The 24558-nt window shown below is 33.9% G+C and overlaps 2 protein-coding genes across 2 annotated transcripts; one reads left to right on the top strand and one right to left on the bottom strand.

The window, feature by feature from the left end:
* Positions 1-13390: 13390 nt before the first annotated feature.
* Positions 13391-16300, top strand: LOC111877997 (ubiquitin-like domain-containing CTD phosphatase). The gene is made up of 6 exons (XM_023874500.1): positions 13391-13781; positions 14998-15142; positions 15290-15404; positions 15478-15541; positions 15614-15779; positions 15862-16300. The coding sequence occupies exons 1-6, from the start codon at positions 13522-13524 to the stop codon at positions 16105-16107; spliced, it is 996 nt and encodes a 331-aa protein (XP_023730268.1). The 5' UTR covers positions 13391-13521; the 3' UTR covers positions 16108-16300.
* A 2523-nt stretch (positions 16301-18823) lies between these two features.
* On the bottom strand, positions 18824-21955 carry LOC111877996 (uncharacterized protein At4g06598). Its single transcript, XM_023874499.3, has 5 exons — positions 21648-21955; positions 20545-21256; positions 19834-19909; positions 19619-19745; positions 18824-19435 (listed from the first exon to the last, which is right to left on the bottom strand). Exons 2-5 carry the CDS (start codon positions 21237-21239, stop codon positions 19254-19256), a joined length of 1080 nt encoding a protein of 359 aa, XP_023730267.1. The 5' UTR covers positions 21240-21256; positions 21648-21955; the 3' UTR covers positions 18824-19253.
* Between the last annotated feature and the right edge of the window lie 2603 nt (positions 21956-24558).

Genomic DNA, 24558 nt, shown 5'->3' on the forward strand with positions numbered 1-24558 from the left:
GGAAGCCCTTTTTCTCCCGGTTTTCGATTAAATTCGCGTTTTAAGCCGTTTTTAATTGTTTTAACATGGGATTTTCACCCAAAACTTTATTTTAAAATATAAGACCCCTAAATTAATGATTTAATCATATTTTAAGGATAAAACCTTATCCAAAAGAGAGTAGGTAAAGTACAAAGGTAGAGTGTTGACTTTACCTTATTTTATGACACAAGCAACCCCATACCCACTCCATGATTAACCCACACTCCTCCCCACCATACCTTGTCACTTCCTTGTACTTTTTACCCCTCTCACAAGCCATCCCCACGTTCTAGGGCTCGTCACTCAACCTCTATCCTCATTTTCTTCAATCACTCTCATTCCACCAAAGATTCAACTCCAACTTTTTCTCTCCAACTTTTCTCTCTAATTCAAGATCTCAAGGCTGATCATCAAGTGTTCTTCCACTCTTGGTAAGTGTAATCCATCCTCCTTGTGATTTTTACACTTCATTCTACTCAAATCATTGATAGCTTATACAAACTCCATAACTATGATACTAGATTCTCAAAAATCTTCAAGGCATCTCCAAGTGTTCTTGAGTTAAACACCTCCATTCTTCAACAATCATCTACTGAAAACACTTAAGGTGAGTTCATACCCCCATATTTTCATGTTTTCTCAAGTTTTTAGGGGGGAATACAAGTTAAAACACCAAGAACATAACTACACTTTTCTAACAGCCTTCATCAGAAAAGTTCAACCCCATTCACGGACTGTTTTGGACCACTTAAACATTTTAGTTTTCAAAACTGTTTTAGGTGTAAGTATTTCCTGTTCTTAGCTTTAAAATGACTACTTGCACATCTCCATACGATTTTTCTACAATTTATGGTGATTTTTACAAAACTGCCTATCATTTCAAACACCAATCCGGACCAGTCTGTGATTATGGACTTTTTCACACAAGTTGGAGGTCATTAAAAATCATGATAAAAATTATGAGTAAACTAGACACATTTTGGGAACTCTCAGAATTTACGGATCTAGTTTTCAGCTTCGTATGATTTTTCTATGTATTTTCAAAAACAGTGTAGAAAGGTTGAAAATTTGTTAACAGCTTATAACTTTCATAACACTTTGTATTATGTTGAGCAAAGTGTATAACGATAAGTTCCAAATATTGATTGTGCTTCCATGTTAGTTTGTCATCATAAACTGAAATATAGTCATTCATAATAAGATTATTCATTTATTTAGAACACGTATATTAAGCTATAATGAGCGTAGTTTATGGATTCATAGCAGTAAAGCATTCATAAAAGAATTCTTATACATTACAAACGTTTTGGATAAACTATAATAGGTATAGTTTATGTATCATTTACTTCTCAAACTTATTTACCAAAGGTTTTCCGTTTAGTTCACGTAAATCTGTTAATGAATAAATTTGTGAGTCATTCCCTTCGGGTTACTTCCAAAGTAACAAAGTCAAAAAGTCCTGTAAATTGTAACCAGAGTCTCTTGTAGGGAGAACGTGATAGTTGTGTATAGATCTATATTGGGTTTGACAAACCCACACCAGTGCTGCTTGCAACAGCTAGACCGGCAGGTCTGTGGTGACAAGTGTCATTTAACGGCGACGCCTGAAAAACGTCGCATTACGAGGCCGTCTATGTCTAGTATGGTTATAATAACTCACATGTGGTATTAACAATCATAAGATTTACGGGTTCTAACTTTAAATTAGCGAGTTAGGTCTATTTAGCTCACTGAAATTACTTTAAGAATGGAAAAGTACTTGTACGCCTTCATATCAAAAAGGGTTTTATGTCGATTTAAAATCACTTTTTACATCAACAATTACATACTTTATTGTATACTTTTGGTCTTGGTATTTAAGACTACACATCATTCATTACGGAATTTTTCTCACATCAGAAAGGGTTTTATGCCAATTTAAAACCACCTTTATATTTTTAAGTATGACAAATATTTGTTCATTTTCGGTCCTGGTATTTAGGACTACATAACTATGTAAGGAAAATATCGGATTTTTCTGGAACAATTATACAATTACATGACAAGCTTTTCATAATTATATACAAAAACTTATGAACTCACCAACCATTGTGTTGACATTTTTTTTAAACTACTTGTATTCTCAGGAAATCGCTAAACAGGTAACAAAGTACTTTTGAGGATGGGACGTTGAGGCGTCAAACTTATCATATTTTGTCAACATATTGTAATTGATTTTGAAACATGTAATTCATACAATGATGTAACTCTGTCAATTATATATATGTTGGTTGTGTTTACATTCATCACTATTGCCATTGTTGTTATGATACTACACATGAAGTCCTCCACCCCCGGACGTTTCCGCCATCCTTGGTTTGGGGGTGTGACATCGCAGGTATGTCGGATTCAAAGAAACGAGTCGTCGGCGTGGACTATGGACACTGAATTGAACACGTCGTCGATTGAAGTGTGCGATTGAAGTAAGAACGAGTTAAGCTGGAGTGATTATGCGAGAATGATATGCGATTGAAGTAGGCTACAACGAGAATGCGAGAATGAGACACTCAAATCTTGTGTGTGTTTGTGAATTGTGTTATGTGAATGTTGGCGGCAAAGACATACAACGACCACTAAAGACCAAATTCATAAAACCCTAGCCGAGTGTTTTAACTTTTGCATATAATTTTTATTTTTAGAAAAAATATATTAAATAATAGTAGTAAAAAACTATTAAAAGACTGGGTATCCGCTGGTTCCGGTTCCGGTTACCCACTGGTTCCGGGTACCCAGTATAAAAACCGAAACGCCGGTTACCCAGCGGATACCGGTTCCAAGATAACGAAAACCGGAACCGGAACCGCTTAAGGCGGTTCTTAGATTTTAGGAACCGAAACCGGCGGTTCCGTGGCGGTTCCGGTTCTGAAAACGGGTACCCTGTTCCGATGCTCACCTCTATGAAGGACGATATTAGTTTAGATTAGATAGCTTCGAAACGTGTAATAGATAAATTGTAATCAACATTTGATGATTAAATAAATGAGTACTATTTATAAGTAAATTTACTGTCTTTTGTTAATTATTTACTTATTGTTTCACTTTGCATGTTTTGACTTCGTGAATAATAAGATTGTTCGAACGGTCCACAGTTGCTCATACTTTGGAAGTATCTATGAAAGAAGATTGTCATGAATTGGTTTGTAGACTGTCTAAAGTGTATTAGACATAGCAAAAGTTTGCTGCAACATTCGTGAGTGCTTATGAAATAAGATTTGAGCATTGGATTAGACCCACGCTTGCTGGCATCACTTCATGGAATTTATCACGAGTAATCGCAAGACGATAAAATCATATAGTCTTTAAACCTAGATATATGATTTATTGTTTGCGAGTTGGTTGTGCATTGATAATGCGTAAACGCATCAGTAACTTGATGTTATAAAACGCATTGGTGTGCATGATTTGATGCGTGAATAGTAAATGCATATAAGTAGAAGTTTATCTGTTCCTTTTATCCTAAGAGGGTAAAAGCGATATCTGGGCCCCTCGATGATTTGGTTTGACTTATGTATCGGGCCCGGTCAGGACTGAATTGATGTGTTCAGTTAAGTTCTATGTCAGACCAATCAGAGATCGAGAAACAAACTATTGGAAAATAAGTATAACTATGTTCCATGTGATTATCCGCATGATATCTTGAACGGAGGACTATACAATCTCTTATCTAAAGGACATGTTATTGATGAGACCAAAGTTCGACAACGGCTTTTGAGAGCTACGATTGCTAATCGGATCTTGAAGTCATACTTGCATTTATAGTTATTACACTTATCCGAGCGGGAGACTGTTGGATTAGTGTCTAAGTCCATAACTATATTTGGTATGTACTTGACCCGGTTGTTGCATGGTCCTTTTGGGTTGCCTTTGATGGGTTTTGGTCATAAGACATCCTATGTGCTCATACAAACCCTAAAGCTCGGATCTAGGTTTCTCTATTGTACATACTTTGAATCCAAGACTTGAACCCTAATTCTAGCATATGGAAATCAGAATTCACATGTAAATAGGTTTAAGAACATACCTTGATTGTTATGTAGCAATAACAATCCAATTCCTCCTTGAATTGACCTTGGAAAGCTGAGAGTCACAAGTGTCACTCCTCTAATGGCTTACAAACACCATAAGCAAGTGGAGAAGGTATAAGGAGAGAGGAGGAAGGTTAGAATTCGTATTTGGGACCTCTTGGGAAGGGATACCCGAATTCATAACCCTAGGGGTGTTTATATAGGTGTAGAGATAGGGTTTCAGTCATTATCCTTATCTAGTTGATTATCCATTAAGCAACCAATAAGATAATCCTTGAATCCTTATCATACTCAAATTCTAAGGCTTTTCAACCTTAAATTCGTTCACCATACTTATAAGATAATCCTTACCTTATTTTGTAACTATCACATAATTACAATTCAGCCCCTCAAGTTTAATTAATTACACTTGATCACAAAATTAATTCTCAATTAATTATTGACCAATATTAATTAAACAAATATGATTTCTCCTTTAATATATTATTCTTACAACATATTAATAAATCATATTATCCTCTCTTTCTATATATTTCTCCAATCAAGTTGCTTTGGTGAAGGCAACCCAAAAGGACCATGCACCATCGGGTCAAGTACATACCAAAACAGTTATGGACTTAGACACTAATCCAACAGTCTCCCACTTGGATAAGTCTAATAACTATTCTGCGTATGACTTCGGATCCCGATCTGCAATCGTAGCTTTCCAAAGCCGCTGTCAACTCTGATCATATCAAATACGCGTGTCCTTAGATAAGGGATCATATATTCCTCCATTCTAGATATCGTAAGACATGATTTCTAATCATTCTCTTTGTACTATTTCTCGACTTCCGATTTATGACGACTGACTAATTGAACAAATCAAATTAGCCCTAGCCCGGCCGAGCATTTACGTTTGTCATCACTAAACCATCGAGGGGCCCAAAGATATCGCTTTTATCCTACTTTGGATAAAAGGAACGGATAAACTTTGATACAATGCTCGCTTGTACTCACGCACCGAATTACACACAACAATACGTTTTATAACACCAAGTTACTGGTGCGTTTACATATTATCAATGTGCAACCGATTCGCAAGATACAACTCACACATCTCGGTTTCAAGAATATAAGATGTTATCGTCTCACCAATCACTCGTGATACAATCCATGGAGTGATCCAAGTGAGCGTGGGTCTAATCCAATGCTCAAATCTCATTCATAAGCACTCATGAACGTTGCAGCAAACATTTGCTTATGTCTAATACTCTTTTAGACAATCCACACACCAATTCACGACAGTCTTCATTCATATCTACTTCCAACATATGAACGACTGTGGCCCGTTTGAATAATTCGATTATTCTTAATAAACTCAATTATTCTGGAAGTCAAAACATGCAAATGTGAAACACAAGAATAATACTAATCCCATATGGCCTCAACCTTTGAGTATAAATAAAACACCTTTTATTTATCACCATATTGATTACTCATTATTTGTCGTTTCGGGTAATCAACTTCTCACTTGAATTCCAACACTTGTCTCATGCTCCTAGCATGCACACAATGTTTACCTATGGTTCTTACTTTGTGAAATAGATCACATTGAACACATTTCCAATCATTCTCATTTCACAACTCCAAATCCTTTTCATAAGTGAAAGAATATCAAATTCTTGCTTCTTATAGATTATGCCAGATTCTAACATTCTATGCAACTTATCCTTTCGTAATGTCACTGCACCAAAGTCACAAAGACTATTGCCAATGATATTACAAAATCTTCTATCGGAGATTGTTAAAAGACAATTCCATAGATGTGATGTCTCTCACTTAAGGTACTTTCTTTGAACATCCTTTTGCATAGAAGTTTCTAATCTAGTCATAGATTTCTCAATATTCAATTCCCAATATGGACACACTTCCATATGTTCCATATGACAACTCATTCTTAATAGAATCTCATCTATTCGTAATGATGTCGATATGGTCCATCCAATATGGAAACATTTCCATATTTTCCAATACTATACTTCCAACTACTCACAAGCGACCAATCCTCGTCGAACTTGGATTGTCCTTTGATAGTTGTTTAATTATTTTAGTCTAAACCGATTCTTGTCCTTTTTCCCTCTAAATGTGCTCGACATTTGGAAAATTTTAGAATGGTCAAACATTAAAGTATTTGCAATCGATCCCATACCCGAAGCTTATGGGACACGACACATAATGTTTTATTTGCTATGTTCTCAAAATTCGAATTGTGAAGAGGGATGCCGTAATCATAATCGAAATTTTAAGAACACACTTTGTAACTTTGACTAAATTTATTAACATTTCTCAACCTAATCCTTTAGATTTGAAATGAAGCATAATATTCTCTCCCTTAATTATAGCAAAACAACCTTTCAACTCTTCAACTATTGCGACTTTGCAAAGTATGACTCTTGTTTTCTATAATTAATATTGCTAACCTTGCAATACTTTCCTTAATAATCATACAATCATAACTTTTATGCTCCCACTATCTTGATGATTATTATAAAACATAACACTTATGCTCCCACTAGCTTCGACATGTATTCATAAACATCTTAACTTTCAGAAAACAATACTTATTGAATTTCTTAAGTTCATGTTTCTAATACTTAGTGCTTTGATAATCTTTTATCAAGGATTCTTTATACACCTTTGCCTTCGATAGTTCATATGTGTGTCTAAACAATTAAGACTAATTGCCAAACTTCACAATTCAAATTATGGAAAGGGATGCCATAACCATAATTGAATTCGAGAATGCAATTTCACTATCTTCTTAAAATCTTTCTTAGTGAAAGTATTTCCTCACAATCATTTTCATGAAGGAGGAAATCTTATGACACTTAAATTTTAAACGGTGTAAATGTTCCTATCCATGTGAATTTGTCAAAACCAACGTTTACGACAAATTCAAACTCTTATGGATCGAACTTTCTTAATCTTGATTACTTGCCTCATGGTAGCACCGCTGCCCACCATGTCTTCCAAGTAGTTAGGTAGCTCACCCTTTCCTATCAATGTACCTTTCATTGATTAAGGTGCTTAGCCTTTTATGCGTTCAAAATGAGTACTCATAGAACTCACATGCATAATTAACTCGATTGGATTGGCACAGAATCAAAATAATGTCAACACGATAGGTTGTAAACCTCAACTCGTGTGCTAGTGATGATTGATAAGGTTTATTTGATTTGTTCTTGAAACCTTTCAAGACCATTAAGACTCCCACTGACTCCTTGACATATAAGATTCTCTTGTCAAAACATTTCTTGACAAATATTCAAGAGTTAGTGCAGCTTTTATCAAAAAATCTTCATAAATTGGTCCTAGTTGGTCTTTGTCTTATCTAAGACATCACAACTTACCACATTTAATGAATGTTTTAAACCTTCTTAATACTTTTCACTCATTGTCACAATCTTAACTTTAAGACTTGTTATTGGAACGAAGTATGATTGACTTATTGATTTAACCATTTCTTCAATTCTTGATTCCTCTTCTTAGACATACAATTGTACTAAGACTCACTTAGAGGATCAATTGAGATATGGTTCTTAATCACTAAGATATATCATAAAGCATAAAAGCTACTCTCCCTTCTTCTTAGAATGGAGAAACTTTTATCTTTCTGCCTACTTGATTCTTCTTATTCGTTCTGCTATTGATCTAAACCCCTTAATCAATTCAGAATTACACTTAATCTTGTAAGTATAACCATATTTACTAAACCTTTAGTAAATCATGACGAATATCATTGTCACTCTTATGGTGGACTTTGATCAACACACAACTTTGTGTACTCGATCTCTTAGTCCTTCACTTGACACTTTGTCAATGAATTGGTCTATTTTCCAAATATGAATTTCTCATTCATCATGCAACCAAGTTGCATGATTCCAAATTTCTGTCCGATTGAAACTTTGGGCGATGAGAAACTCTCCCTATTTGGTAAATTGTTGACATTTCCATAGATAACATAAACAAGAATCATATCCATTCGTTGTAGAAATATTCAAACATCAATTTTCATAACGATTTTATTGCAAGGAAATAAACAAATAAATAAGTCAAACGAAAATTTATTTTTATTTATAAAAGCAGCGGAAAACATTTGTCCTTACAATGCAAAATCCATTGAAAACTATGTACAAAAGAAAATTTCTAACAACTTTATCATAACTTTCTAAGCTCAAAATCTAATCTTCAAGTCCATGCGATCAAGATCCATTCCTTGTGATTAGATTCTTCTTGCTCTTTTACCAAGCTTCCTTTCTTTTCACCGATCCTGCAAAACATTCAAATGCAATCATATCACATTATGTATTAAGAATCAATGAATAGGAACTTAATGGAGTTAGATAGTGGATTTTACCTGAAGTGCAGCCATACTCTTTGACTCTCCCATCTTTTGGACTCTTCAGGCTCTTGTGGCAGACTTGTATCCAACGCCCTTTCTTTTGGCAGCAAACGCAGGTCGGTTCTCCTAGAACGTCCTCGGAAGTATGGTCGGTTGACTTTCCCAACAAATGCGCTCCATTGCTTCGCCAAATCATTTCTGATTCAGCAGCAATGAGCATGTAAGTTAGGTCAATGAGGTTGTCGTCATGATTCATCATATAATACTTTCTTTTGAACTCATTATATGATTCTGGAAGTGACTGCAAAACCCAATTCACAGCCAACTCATTTGGGAATGACACACCCAACATTATCAACCTATCAATGTGTGATTTCATTCCTAGAACGTGGGCACACACGGGTTTACCATCTTCATGTTTCATTTCCAATAAGGCTTTAGTGATATTAAACCTTTCAATTCTTCGATCTTGTGGGTTGGGGAGAACAATAGGAGGAGGAGGAGGAAGTGAAGCATGATTTCTTGTTCCTCGATCAAATCGTGGAATACCATCTTCATGAGGAATGCTTGTTCCACGGGATTTGAGAAGACCATAGTTGTCGAACTTTGACATCTACAAAACGGGAGAAAAACGAATTCAAGTTAGTTGATAGATTGAGTCCTTGGTAGATCACCCAAATGAAATTCCAAGGCTAGGACCCAACACAATACGCTACAACCTAGAAAAGGGATGCCGTAATCTAGTTGCAGAATATTTGAAGGTAAGTGAATGACGATTCACTAATTTCCACCATGAAAAACGAAAAAGAAATTTAAGTTTTAAATCTATGAAAACTCCTAGATTCTTTGAGATACATTGAACTTTCAATGGCATGTTTATATCTCGATATGCCCCTCTTGTTTGTGACTGGGATGCCGAGGATCACAAAGCGGGTGTGAATAACCATGCAAACTTACATGGAGCCCTCACATGTTACAGTCACCTATTCGATGTGCCGGTAAACCACACACGCTCCACCAAACTATGACAAACATTGAGTCACCCTTTGCTACCTTTGCTTAGAACCATTTAGTGTGCCGGTTAACCACACACGCTCCACCAACGTCTTCGCAAGGACACAAAGTGTAATTTCATGGAATTGCATCAATTCACTTTTGCCTAAGTAACTAAGATTGGGAATTTTATAAAACATTTAGTTACTTGATAATTCATTATACTTATAATGGAAGGTTTCGTCCTATCCTACCCGTTCGGCTAACGACTCTCCACTAGTCAAGAGTGCGGTGGGTAAGAGTGGATACCCATTCAATCGCCATTTTATAGGCAATTTCCTTAAACACCCCTTATAGACCAGCTTCGTGAATGAGGCCTACTAACGGTAAGACTGACTTTTAGTTATACATATATATAATGTTAGACTTTTAATGTTATATATAGTATAGGGTGTATTTTACACTTTTAAAATATTAGGTGGTTCAATTTAACAATTATACTTTTAATTTACTTAAATTGTAAACCTAAACTTTTATGGATTTGTTAAACCTCTTTTAATTATACACCTTAATTAATTAATAAAACCATAAGGGTGTGATTTGAACTTTTTCGAAACAATATTAGAGTTTCAGAATTTAACATTTCTAATTAAACTTTTAATTAACCTTTAAATTCCAAAACTTGAGGGCAAGTTTTGAAACATTTCAACACATTAGGGATTAGAATTTAAATATGCATCAAAATTAAACTATTTAATCAAAATTTAAATTCCAAAACTTGAGGGCAAGTTTTGAAACCTTTTTTCAAAACATTAGGGTTTCAACTATTTAAATTTCAAAACAACAAAACTTTTGGGGTTCAAATTTAAACTATAAAACCTAAAGGGCCAAATATGAAACTTTTCACAACAACAAGGATCAAATAACAAATAATTCAAATTAACATTTAATCACATAATTATCCATATTTGATGATTTCTTGCAAAATAATTTATCAATTTACTTAAAATAATTAATCAATTATCTTATAAGGAAACAATTATCCTATTAATTGATAAATATCTTCAATTAGATTAAAATTATAGTCAAATATATCATATAATCGGATTAATATTAATCTAACATGATAAGGTAATTATCCCAATGCAAAAACAGCAAGAAATCCCGAGATAAGCACTGTCTGACGCACCGACTCGCCGAGTCACCCTCTGGAACTCGCCGAGTAAGGCTGACTCGCCGAGTCCAAGAGTGACTCGCCGAGTTAGGTCGAACAGTGAGGCCAAAACACGATTTTCAGTTACATCAAGCATCAATACAATTGAAACCAATCATGGCTCTGATACCACTGATGGGTTTTGGTCATAAGACATCCTATGTGCTCATACAAACCCTAAAGCTCGGATCTAGGTTTCTCTATTGTACATACTTTGAATCCAAGACTTGAACCCTAATTCTAGCATATGGAAATCAGAATTCACATGTAAATAGGTTTAAGAACATACCTTGATTGTTATGTAGCAATAACAATCCAATTCCTCCTTGAATTGACCTTGGAAAGCTGAGAGTCACAAGTGTCACTCCTCTAATGGCTTACAAACACCATAAGCAAGTGGAGAAGGTATAAGGAGAGAGGAGGAAGGTTAGAATTCGTATTTGGGACCTCTTGGGAAGGGATACCCGAATTCATAACCCTAGGGGTGTTTATATAGGTGTAGAGATAGGGTTTCAGTCATTATCCTTATCTAGTTGATTATCCATTAAGCAACCAATAAGATAATCCTTGAATCCTTATCATACTCAAATTCTAAGGCTTTTCAACCTTAAATTCGTTCACCATACTTATAAGATAATCCTTACCTTATTTTGTAACTATCACATAATTACAATTCAGCCCCTCAAGTTTAATTAATTACACTTGATCACAAAATTAATTCTCAATTAATTATTGACCAATATTAATTAAACAAATATGATTTCTCCTTTAATATATTATTCTTACAACATATTAATAAATCATATTATCCTCTCTTTCTATATATTTCTCCAATCAAGTTGCTTTGGTGAAGGCAACCCAAAAGGACCATGCACCATCGGGTCAAGTACATACCAAAACAGTTATGGACTTAGACACTAATCCAACAGCCTTCACCAAAGCAGCTTGACAGGATGATTTATGAAGAGATAAGATATTATGGTTTATTAATATATTATATGAATAATATATTAAAAGAGAAATCATATTGTTTAATTAATATTGGTCAAGAATTAATTAAGAATTAATTTTGTGGCTGAAAGAGATTAATTAAATAAAGGGGACTGGAATTGTCAATTATAAGATAATTGATTTTGGGTTGTGGATCTTGTGGATTAAGGGAGTGGACGAAATTAGGGTGGAAGCCCACCTTGAAATCGTCCAAAGGACCTATTCCAGAAGGTTCTTGGAGTTACTTAGGGCCTAAGCTATCCAATTAGGGTTTTGACTGAAACCCTAGCAGCTCAGCTATTTAAGGACCCATAGGGTTTCATATTTCGGCTACCAGAAGAAACCGTAATTCTTAGAGCCAAAATTAAGCCTCCATTCCCTCTCTTCTTAATCATCTTCCTGCCTTGGTGTTTGTGAGCAACTAGAGGTATTACAATTATGATACTAAGCTCTTGAAGATTGAAGATTCTTACTACTATCAAAGGTAATCATCTAAACTTGTTTTAGTTGTAGATTTCGATTTTTATAGCATGCTAGATTAGGGTTTACAAGCTTTGGATAAATTTGCATGTACAATAGAGAAACCTAGATCCAAAGCTTTAGGGTTTTGCATGTGCACATAGGAAAACCCATCAGAAACAACATGCAAGAGATCCGAATATAAATCCTCACCCTAAAGGCTTCTTAGGTTCGCCAAGACTCTTCCTGATTCAAGTATGGATCCTGTGCTTTCAGTAGTATGGGCCTAATACCACCTTCCACACTTATCCATACATTCCTCACGAATCCTCATGAATCCCCTAAGTCACCTTCTTAATTCCATACACATGCACTTGCTAACCCGCACAACAAAACCACTGAAGCAATCCCTAGGCTTTCCTAGGTTCCTGACCTCACCCTGCCATCAGCTGCTGAAGAACTCTTCATAATGTCAGTTAGCCACCTTATGAACACAATCACATGCAACAGAGCTTAGATAATCATTCGAGTAACAGACTCATCCCTACAACGGTTAGACTCAAACAAGAGCTGTGCAATAGGTTCAAATCCGTCACTCTGATATTATCCAACCTTTGCCACATGTGACTTGACATATTCACTCAATAACTAACTGACATCACTTATGAGTTTCACAAAGCACAAAGCAATCAACATTCATGCAATATCACTCCAATCCCACATACTACAACTCATACTAGGAGCTTCCACTCCTGCTACTGACTGCCCACACATCCAAATCAAACCCAATCTAGCATCCCATGCTTCCTAGGCTACCGGGCATCACATAACAAGCCAACATATCACTGACTAATCAGAACTAGCATGTAAGTCTACAAACTCATACAATATGCAAACAATGCATCTCTCCTAGTTTTCTATCGTGCAGAAACTGAGCAAATCTAGCCCTAACTAGCATGCGATTTACAGATTCATAAATCAAATTATAATGGGTATTCTAAGAAAATTTACTTGAGCTTGGCCGATTGTATGCACCACACCATTAATCAATGCTATAGGGAATTGAATTTCCAAGACAATAACAAAGGAGTAACCAGTTTACCCCATTTATAATCTCAAAAGTGGATTTTAAACTCTCTCCAACCCATATTATTCCCCTAAAAAGCCAAAAAGAAAAAAATAAATAAATCATAAACCAATTAAACTAATTCGTAAAAGTTAAAACTTCGACACCATTTTCCCAGCACCAAATTGAGGTGTAAATGAAAGGTTTTGAGAACGGTGGGTACAAAAAAGAGAAGTAAAAAAGAAGCGTCTATAATTTTCTTCCTCGATTTCCGCCACGGCGCCATCGTTCTTCGTTGCTGAAGAGTCTCCTCAATCAAGCAACGACCTGAATGGCATCGTCGTCGTTGACGTCTCCGGTAACGGAGGAGGAGCTAACCCTGACGGTGAAATGGAGTGGCAAGGAATACACCGTCAGAGTGTGCGCCGACGACTCCGTTGGTGAACTAAAACGACGCATATGCCAACTGACCAACGTACTCCCCAAACGTCAGAAACTTCTTTACCCTAAAATTGGATCCAAACTCGCAGATGATTCAACCCTTCTCTCCGGTCTACCCCTCAAATCTTCTCTCAAGATGACTATGATCGGGTAAACCTATAAGTGTTTGTCTATCTTCACGTGGTCCCAATTTCTTTCAGTTTCTTCATCAACAAATGAAGTTTTTGATTTGTCAGTTATTTTCTGCATTTTGTTTGTGCTGAAGTGAAAGGGGTTGCAGGTTTAGCATGATTGATTGGACCTTTGAATATGTTTCAGCGAATAGTCCCAATTGTATGCGGTTGGCTGCATAAAAGTATATCTGTCTATTTTTTTGTGTTGATTTCATTGAAAGCTTTCATCGCAAGTCCCTGAGCCTGAGGGGTCATCATCTTCGTAGTTACCCTATGCTATTGGCTCTTGACATGTGAACAAGAAAACCTGTCTTTAGTGGGATGCTTACTGACTTTCATACATGTGCTTCATGGAGAAAATACTAAATTTAAAGATGATTGTGAACTGCTGTCAACCTTATTACTTCTCATAAACATGTTCTTAATATAGTACTAAATATAAGTTAGTTAGCCTGTCCCATTCAGAATTTAAACTATAGAATGGAGCAAATTTAACAATTTATCGAGCAATTTGTTTTCAGTTTTGGTGATCCTTTTGTGTCAAGTTATCATAAGTCAGGTTTAATCATAGTTCATGTTCTGAGATCAAGATCCAATGTTATAGAATGTGCATGAATTGTACCTCAAATTTGTAATCTTCAACCTACTTTGAAATATATTTCAATTAGTGAATCTCAGTTTCTTGCCAGAAAAGGGTTTGAAGAACTTGCTTTGTTCTTCCATTTGAGCCACTACACTGTAAACATTTGTAATGTTAATGTCCACTCTTATTTTTTTAGTTGAAGCACGGAACCTGGACCTCTTAACTCTATCTTCATGGCTTCATTAACACCTGTAGTTGTCATTGTTGAATGCATGTCGTTGATTATTTTTTGTATGCATGTCACAACTTCAATCCACCATCTTCTCTTCTGTGTGCTGTGCTACACTAGCCAAGATGTCATTCTGTTGATATATTGGTTAAAAAATCAGAGTCTTGTATCTGTCATGGACATAATGATTAATGAGCATATCACAATATCTTCTATTTCCTGAGTCACGTGCTCTCTTATTTAATCCAGTTATTGGTATTTTATATATTCTAGAAAGTTAAGGGTCTTACTCATAGTAGAAGCTTTAAAGCCATAGTGAATTAGTTTGTATATTGTCTTTCTACAGATGGAAAAGTGTTTGATTGTAACCATTTTATGCAGTACTGTTGAAGATGATATAATCGTGGATCAAGTTGATGCTCCAGAGATTGTTGATGATTTTGAAATCGGACAAGATGAAGCTGTAGACATTAAAGACAAAGAGGTCAACAAACAGAAACTAAGGAGACGTGTTGATCAATACAAGGCATGTCTTTGTCTTTCTAATCATCATTAAGTAAAAAAGAAACAATATCTTAATCTTAGTTATATGTAGGTTATAATTTCAAAGGATCCTTGCATAGCATAGTATTTGATTATGATATGTGAAAAAGGATGTTTATTAAATTTGTAGATTGAACTCCGAAATCCGTGTCGAAAGGGGAAGAAGCTTCTTGTGTTGGATATAGACTATACTCTCTTTGACCATCGGTCAACAGCAGAAAATCCACTTGAACTCATGCGCCCTTGTAAGAACCTTTACTTTATCATTCTCACTTAAATAATTAAAAACAAATAAACAACCGAGAAACACATGTGCAGATCTTCATGAGTTCTTATCAGCCGTTTATGCAGAGTATGACATCATCATATGGTCTGCAACAAGGTTAGGCTTTAATTTTTTTTTTTTTAGATTTGATGATTACCAATAATAGTAAATCATTTTATTCTTCTTCAGCATGAAATGGGTGGAACTGAAAATGGGACAGCTTGGAGTACTGAGTAATCCTGATTACAAAATTACTGCTCTTCTAGACCATTTAGCAATGATCACAGTTCAATCAGATAGTAGGGGAATCTTTGACTGCAAACCACTTGGGTTAATTTGGGCACATTTTCCTGAGGTCTGCTTTGCTTATTTTTATGCGATGAAAAGGGTAATTTGGTCATAACTAAAAGTAATGTGTCTATTATTTGGCTCTGCAGTTTTACAGTTCAAAGAATACAATAATGTTTGATGATCTACGGAGAAACTTTGTAATGAATCCACAGAATGGATTGACGATAAAGCCCTTCAGAAAAGCACATGCAAACAGAGACAATGACAGGGAACTAGTGAAGCTGACTCAGTATCTGCTAGCAATTGCTGACCTGGATGACATCAGCATTCTCGATCACAAGAAGTGGGAGTCGTATGATGAGGCAAATGTCAAGCGAAGGCGTCACACATGAGCTTGTATCTTTCCTATGTTTCTTTTGGGGGATCTATTTGGCAACACTTTGTAGCTTTAAAAAATTTATGGGAGCAACCTCTTTTTGTTTTCCTCGATTGGAGATATTATTAAAATTGAACCTTGTTGGAGAGTGTATGTATGCAGATTTTTATTTATGTATGCCGATGCTCTTATAGTGCTGGTTCCTTCAATCTTCTGTGAAATGAAGAAGTAAAAATAACTTAATAAAGTCAAAACCATAACACATAACGATAATGATATGTTTTTTTATCTGTGCTTTGTGCATATTTGGGTCTTTAAGTCTCACTGCTCGTGACTAAACAAGCTTTATATGGCTATTTTCGATAACTAGAATGAGAAGGTCATTTACATCTTTTGCAAAAACAAAAGATCGTCATGTCCCATCTTTTCGCATGGAACAAAATATTGCAATTATTAGTACATAAGTTTTAGTCCAATTGTGATATCGTTTCATTATATGATACTTTCTCTTACAAAGCAAGTTCATGATAATGTTTTTATTTCAAGATTATGTTCAATCGTAATACTTGTCATTACAATAACTAATTCCATAGTTAATTGATACCATTCCATAACCAATTTCATATATACTCATAATTGGGTTTTAGGTCAATTAAGTTTTCAAACCAATAACATTTTCTCATTCAAAATGATTTTATGCAATGCACAATTATTTCATGAAGGCCACATAACATATAAGAGTAAATATAGTATCAATTATTTCAAAACATATTCAAACATAGTTATACAGTACATGTATTTTGGGTATGTACTCAACTTTAATTTGTAGTAACACTTAACTACAAGTCCTAAGTGACCCCACACCTTAATCATCACTTAATTAAAAGTTAATTAAGTAATTAGGCCCTAATTATTTTTTTAATTACTGGATTGACATGAAATTCACTAGACATGTTTATTGAGACCTTAGAAGGGGATATGAAGAGACTAGACCAAAATATGAGTTATCTTGCATAAGTTATAAGCAAAACAAAAAATAAGGAAAGTAGCACAACATGACAAGGTTAGGATTATACTAAGCCATTCATATGATTGTGTGTGAATTGTATGTCACACCCAAAACGACCCAAAAGCTCAAGAATGACCACAAAATTTATCTAGTTCATTCTCAACACTTCCAGCCTGTATCTTATGACTATTGGATTTCTTAAAGTTAAGTTAAAAAAGCTCATATACTTTCAAAATGATTTAAGCATCCTATTTGTGCATATCATGCTAGGATGAGTGTGACCGTGAGATCTCAGGTATCAATTGCTTTTTGTTTGTTGTGAGTATATTTCAAGATAATCCTCACATGCACAAGTAGATGTTTACTGCCCCTTGTGTGGCCTAGGATGATGACCCCTAGTGACTGTTTGTTGATATAAGTGCAAAAGTTGACAGTGTTGTCAGCCATGAGCTCTTCATATACAACCATCGAACCTTTTTTTTATGGATATTAGTGCAAAAGTTTGCAGTGTCATCTGTACTTAGCTCTATATATATGGTCTTTGTTGTTGAGTTGGACTTATGAGATTGGCAAAAGGGTGGGAGTAGTTGCATGTATTACATCATATTTATTGTTTGATCTTGGCTTACCTTTTTATGGAAATTGTGGTACTTATGCATCCCTTTGGAAATGACTTTGTTTAATGTAAAACTTTTGGGCGTATAAGACCCTTGATTTGATTTAAGTTATTAAACCATAAGTGTTCTTTGTGTTTTAAATTGTTTTTTTTTTTTTTTTTTGGGTTGGTTCGAGTAAGTTGGATTGACATCCTCTCACTCTGAATGATTCAACCTCAGGTAACTCATTAGGTAAATCCATTGTTTAACTTATTTTGATGTGTGTTCAGATGAAAGACTCTAGCTTAAGTTAAGGATTAGCTTGGACTTTAAGAATGCCACAAAATGTGTGGTGAGCTTGAGCCTTGTTTTTATATGTGTATTGTTAGGAACCTCGCTAATTTTCAAACTTGATTAAGTTTACATTTTTAGGACAAAATAGTTTTTCCGCAAAACATTAATTTTGAATATTTTTGGGAATTTTTCCACAATTGATTTTTCTTAGGTATAATTTCAATAAGCCCTAGCAAGGAGTTTTATATATAATAATAAATTAATTAAAAAATTTCAAGTTCATATGGTAAATGATAAATTATTTATCTTAAACCATTTAGTTTGGATGACATCTGTTATAGTATAAAATTCAACTTATAATAAAAATGTCATCATATAACGTATCTTAAACCATTTATTTTGTATTCTTCTTTCTATATATATTTTCTCTTATATTTTATATTTGATTTGTATCCGTATGTTTCTCAAATCATTGACATGTTTACAATAATAAATAACTTATTCAACTACCAATCATTTGATATTCATTTATTACACAATATTAATTTAAATGTTTAATAAATATAAGATATATATTAAAAACTCTTCAATATTGATATTAATTAGTAGAAACATGATGGGTTATGAAAGTTTTAAATAAATATGGTACAAAATGATAATTTGTTTTGAACCATATTCTTCATTTAAATGGCCCCTATTATATAATTTATAAAAATAAAAATTATACTATAATCTTACTGTATTCTCTCTTGTCTTTGTATGACATTATCTTACCATAATCTTATTGTATCTACTCATTCCCAGAAAATAATATCATCTTGAAAACAAAATGCTACATCAAGAGTCTTAAAATTAACATTAAGAGAAGAATAATCATTACAAAATGTTGAAAGGAATCCCCAAATAAATGACAATTAGGAGGAAACAAACCACCCCATATTCCCATAGTTACCACTAGCTCCAGTGACACCACTAGGCGCAAGTAAGTTGCTAAATTAGCTTAATACAACAAAACCACCCACATCCACATCCACATAAACATACACATACACATACGCATACACATACACATACACATACACATACACATACACATAAACAAGCACACATAACCTCCCAAAAAAAACAGGCAGAAAAAAGGTAACACCCAGGGGCCAGGGCCTCATCCCGCAAACAGTTTACCATTTGCTATAGAGACGACCTTTTTTCGGTCAGACTGTGATTAGTCAACTCAAAAGATATAACAAAAAACATGTTTGTTTTTCAGATGCGAAGTGGGCCCGATTCCTTGTTTTTCAAAGATAATTTTGAAAACTGAGATTCCACACTATCTCTACTGTTGCTTCGCTGATGCCTAACAATCGGCTCTTCAGATGCTGGTTGTTGCTGTTGTTTATACAACCCTCTCAGTCTGCCAATCTCTCTCTCTAAAACTTCATGTTCCACTGCAAAAAACCAACATTTGCTTTAGTTTTCCACCTATGAAATAGAGTTAAATGCTACAATTTTACCAAATTCATGCAGCAATGCCTCACTTCTTTTACCAATTTTTCACATATGAAAAGAACCAGATTATAAGAGAAGATGTAGACCAATTACATTAAAATTTTGCATGTTTAGAAACTTACAGTATTTGATAAGTTGCTCTTGAGCCAAATTCTCTAACCGCTGTTTCAGTGCTTTGTTCTCCATGTTCAGAATAAGACTTTGCTGGTTTAGAAACTTTAGTTGAGCAGATACCTCAGAACCTTCTGCCTGCAATCACATCATATATCTTAAGTATAGATATATAAAACAGCTATCAAATATCAATAACAAGTTTTTTGTTTGAATTATAATCCACCTGTAAAGCTTGTACATTCCTTTCCAATTCTGCTATGTATTGAAGCTTTCGCACCCGAGAACGTTGAGCAAATTGCCTGTTATTATATTTGTTCATAAAAGTTAATAATCACACGATAAATCCAGATCATCATCTTTAATCTTTTGTTATTAGTGGAACATGTTACCAAAACCACTCATACAGATGGGGCCCGTTATCAAAAGCAGGAATACCAACTTGGAACTTTTAAAAATATTGTTAAACTACATTTCCTTATTGGCACCAGAAAACAAGGATTATCATACATGCCATCTTGAAAAGGAAAGTAAAATATTTCAAACCAAAGGTGGGAAAGTAAAGGGGGCCAAATTATAAAAAAAGTTAGGACTTAATGGGGAATACCCCTTATAATCCTTATCCATGAATTTCTCTATTAAGTCGTTCTTTCTACACTAAGTCAAAAAGAAATAGCTTACAAGATTAAGTTATGTCCCCATCAAGTCCATTAAGTCAAAAGGAAACAGCACCTCACTCCATTTATTGTGAAGCAACTCTACTTTTACACTAAAAAGCTTTTTTGAAAGTAGAAAGGAGGGGAAATTGAGATTGTATTTTATGTACAAAGGTGTTAAATTTCATATTTCAACTAGCAGAGTCAACTTGTAACACAGCAAACATGATTTACATTTCCTAAATCCCAAAATGTAAAAAGGAGAAAGAGAATTTACTTACTGCTTGGCACGTTTAGTGTCTGTTTCTGATGCAGAACCCTTTGTATTAGATGAATCACTATGTGCATCTTGAGTACAAGATTCAACTGTGTCTTGCTTTTCATTTGTTGGTGAAACAGTCTTATTAACCTCTTGTGAACCACCCAAGGATGTAGAATTTTGAAGAATAAATCCATCTCTAGAAGAATTTGCTGAATCCCAACCCCGATTTTTGTTTTTTGTCATTGGATTATGTTCTACATAAAAAGATGCATTTCTAGCATCTTTATAAAGATCAAAATCTTGAGATCCCCATGAAGGAGGAGATTGAGAGTTCATGTTTCTCAATCTGTACTCAATTTGTGCAGCATGTTCTATGTTGGCATTAGCTGCTTCCATATATGTAAAAGAGTCACTTGATGAGCGCCGATGACCTCTTCTTACAGGTGTTTCTGGTTCATCAAGAAGTTCATCCAGCCATGAAGGTTGTTCTTCTACTAGAAGGCTTTCAGAAGAAGTACGTTGATGATGATGATGATGATGATGATGTGAATTTACATTTCCGTCCCTATACTTTGGTATCCCTTTTGCTCCACTTGCAGTAGTATAATCAGGATAAAATGGGGTAATGCTTGGGAATGGACTTTTAGGGGGTAGGGAATAGTGTTTTCCACTGTACATATTTCTTATTGTTGATGGTCCCTTGGAATTCTCCATAGCCAAATCACAAATTCCTGTAAAATAATTATGGCAAAAGCATATAAGAAACTAATATATTTGTGTGGCAGAAATAACTAGTAATGGTGAATCATCTAACAAATCGTCTACAACCACCATAATCAAATTATCGTTTCTTACAGATGAGCTTAATAATTTAGTACCAGTGAGGGGAGACATCAGATTCAAACCAATTTCAGTTCATACTATTCCTATATATATCATCCCTTATAGTTTACACCTAAAATTTGCACCTTCTTTCTTACTATTGCTTTTCCTCCTAATAATTGATAAAGGAACACTAATTAATTCTACGTAACCTACATTCTCTCAAAAAAACCAATAACTTTCAAGCTAAAACAATACAAGTTCAATCATTCACGAGGAATTTACTTAGCTGATCATTACCTTTATCACGTAGTGAAGATATCCAAATGCAATGTGATTTTCGGGAAAAACGAGGATAGTAAACCAAATCGACTCGAATCTAAGCTCAACTTGTTGTTCTTCTTCTAGCTAGTGTTGATCATTAGGGTTTTCTTCCTCTTCGAACAGCTCTCACTATCTATGATCTATCTATCTATGGAGCTGCTATGCTATGCTCTGCTCTCCTCTCTTTCTCTCTCTCTCTCTAAAATTCTTGAATTGTCGTCAATGTGGATTGGGTTGCAGCTGGTCGATGAATAATGAATAAGGCTTGCTTTTGACAGCCCAAATGAAACCAATTTTCTTTTCTTTTGTCGTTTTCAGGTTTTTGTTTATGAAAATATAATATCAAATTAGAAAATTCTAAAATAATATTTAAAGAGAAATAAAATCTACAGATATAACTTTTTAACAAAAATCAGATAAAACGAGTACAAAAAATACAGTTGATTAGCTTTTTGTTGGGTTTTTTTTATGTTGATAAGAATTATTTTAATCCAAGTCTTGAAATGGAGCCAATAGCATGGAGATGTCCTTGTCATCACACCAATATATTAAGAAAGATTCACCAAACACAAGTATCACCAATGTTCAAGTTGGCCATGTACAGCTTCTGCCATTGGGGATGGGGTGGAGTGGGGTACTGTAGGGTTGGAACATTACAAAAAAAGTAAAGGTACTAAAATATTAAATATAAAAACAAATGAATTAATGGTTTTTCTTTAACAAATGTTTTAAAATTGAAATTATTTATTGGTTTAGTAAGATGGATTGGAATGTGATTCGTTAGATTACAAAAAATGATGGATAATATGTACAGAGGCTAATAACATAAAAAGTAGTATTATATTTTGTCATCTTTTTTGGATTTAACCTTTACATTTAGTTTGTATTAAAAAAAAAAAAGGCACATATTTTTAGACAAAAATTCTATTAAATCATTATGAACTGCAAATACAAGTCAAACAAGTGATGCCTTCTTTTTAATTGTAATAAAACCACCCATTTAAAAGAAAAAATTATCTAACCAATATCTATTTTTTGTTTTGTTTTTAATTTTTTTAATTTTAGGGCTTATTTTTATCTAAAAACGTCAAATATATAAAAATTTATAATCTTTTTTTTATCTACAAAGAGAAATCTATATCGATGCCAAACCGCAAAGTTCGGTATTTGATTGAGCTATTCGGTTTCGGTTTCTATGATTTAGTTTTCGTCTTTTGGATCGAAAATCATTTGATTTTGGTTTCTATAACTTCGTCTATTTTTTTTGTTGTTGAAAAAACAAAGCGCAAAATTTGGTTTGTAAGTTGAACTTTCATACAAACACATCGACCATTTATATAATATAATATAAAAACATTAAATTTTTGGTGAAAAAGTTATAAAGACAAAAGGTGAATGATTTTTTCAATCTAAAAAAATCGAAACTAAAACATAGAAACCAACACCAAAGCTTTTTCAAGAAAAAAAAAAAAACTAAACTTTATAGTTTGGCATCAACAAAAAATTATAAAGTTTAATATATTGACATTTTTTGGTTGAAAATAAACATCTATTTCGATATATGTTGATGTCAAACCGTAATTTTTTCATGTATTGAAAAATCATTCAGTTTTGATTTCTATGATTTAGTTTCAACTTTTTGGATTGAAAAAAACATTTGATCTTAGTCTCTATAATATACTTTCAGTAAAAAATTTGATATTTATAGAATATGTCATAGACTAGTCCATGTATTTGTATGAAGTTGCGGTGATGGAAAAAATAATAGAAACCAAATTTTGGAGTTTGGTTTTACAAAAAAAAAAAAAAAAAGTTTTTTCAACCAAAAAAAAAGACTTGAATTGATTTTCAACCCAAAACAATTTAAACCAAATCATACAAATCGGGACTTAATGATTTTCTAACAATAAACATTGAACTTTACGGTTTAACATTGACATATATCGATATAAATGTCTGTTTCTACAGGAAAAAGAGATACGATGATGTCCGAAAAACAAAATTATGACGATGTTGAGGTTTATAGTTAACACCGTGTCTTTAAAACAAATTCGTTTGTAACTGAAATATTTGTCTCCAATATACAACAATGAAAAGCAGAACTTCGAGATTGCCCGAATCTAGCAAAACTCGAATGCTACCTTGAGAGTAGCATGATTATGTGTGTCATGAATGCATCATTTTTATTGTTTTTTTTTTTTTTTTGAACTTATTGCACATCCACATGTATTGATGTATTGTTTTAGATTGTTGGCACTCATTGTGATTCCTCACTTGGTCATCCGTTTTAAAACTAATTAAAGCATGATTTATTAAAATTTGTTGCATCCGAAAGAACGTGTGCTAAGCGCGTATAATAAAGGGTCAAGTGGCTACATGTTGGTTGTATGGGATTTTATAGCTTGGTTGGGAAAAATACTACTCTTTTCTTAATTTTGTGAATTAAAGAAACATGTGATATTGAAAATATATGTTTCTTTATTTTAAGAGGTAATGAAAAATGCCTTGGGATTCATCCTAGTAATGGCAGGGTCATCACATCTATTTAAAAAATATATTGTGTATTTAACGATTGGGAAATAAAGATTTTGGAAATAAACGGGCGTTGTATATCAAAAATGTTAAAAAGTCTTTAAGGGTTAATAACTAAAAAACCATTATATTTTGTCACATTTTTTGGTTTAACCACCTAATTTTCATTTATGCTAAAAAAAACCATTATTTTTTTGATAAAAATTCTACCATGGCCATTTTGACCAGTATTTGTGCTAAAAAAATTATGGTTAAGCAAAACTTTTGAAAAAAGATGGTGTTTTTTTTCCTAATCAAAACCGGCTCTAATAGGTAATAGTGGTCATGCTTTATGTTTTATCAAAAATTGATGTTT

This window comes from Lactuca sativa, chromosome 5 (genome assembly GCF_002870075.4).
Source record: "Lactuca sativa cultivar Salinas chromosome 5, Lsat_Salinas_v11, whole genome shotgun sequence".
In the NCBI taxonomy this organism is placed as follows: domain Eukaryota; kingdom Viridiplantae; phylum Streptophyta; class Magnoliopsida; order Asterales; family Asteraceae; genus Lactuca; species Lactuca sativa.

Bases quoted from the DNA above. Each gene is read 5' to 3' on its own strand.
- LOC111877997 (XM_023874500.1), top strand. From the start codon at position 13,522: ATGGCATCGTCGTCGTTGACGTCTCCGGTAACGGAGGAGGAGCTAACC. The intron at 13,782-14,997 runs GTAAACCTATAA...CATTTTATGCAG, and splicing joins CTCAAGATGACTATGATCGG to TACTGTTGAAGATGATATAA. The intron at 15,542-15,613 runs GTTAGGCTTTAA...ATTCTTCTTCAG, and splicing joins ATCATATGGTCTGCAACAAG to CATGAAATGGGTGGAACTGA.
- LOC111877996 (XM_023874499.3), bottom strand. From the start codon at position 21,239: ATGGAGAATTCCAAGGGACCATCAACAATAAGAAATATGTACAGTGGA. The intron at 19,746-19,833 runs GTGGATTATAAT...ATGTGATTGCAG, and splicing joins GGAATGTACAAGCTTTACAG to GCAGAAGGTTCTGAGGTATC. The intron at 19,436-19,618 runs GTAAGTTTCTAA...GGTTTTTTGCAG, and splicing joins AGAGCAACTTATCAAATACT to TGGAACATGAAGTTTTAGAG.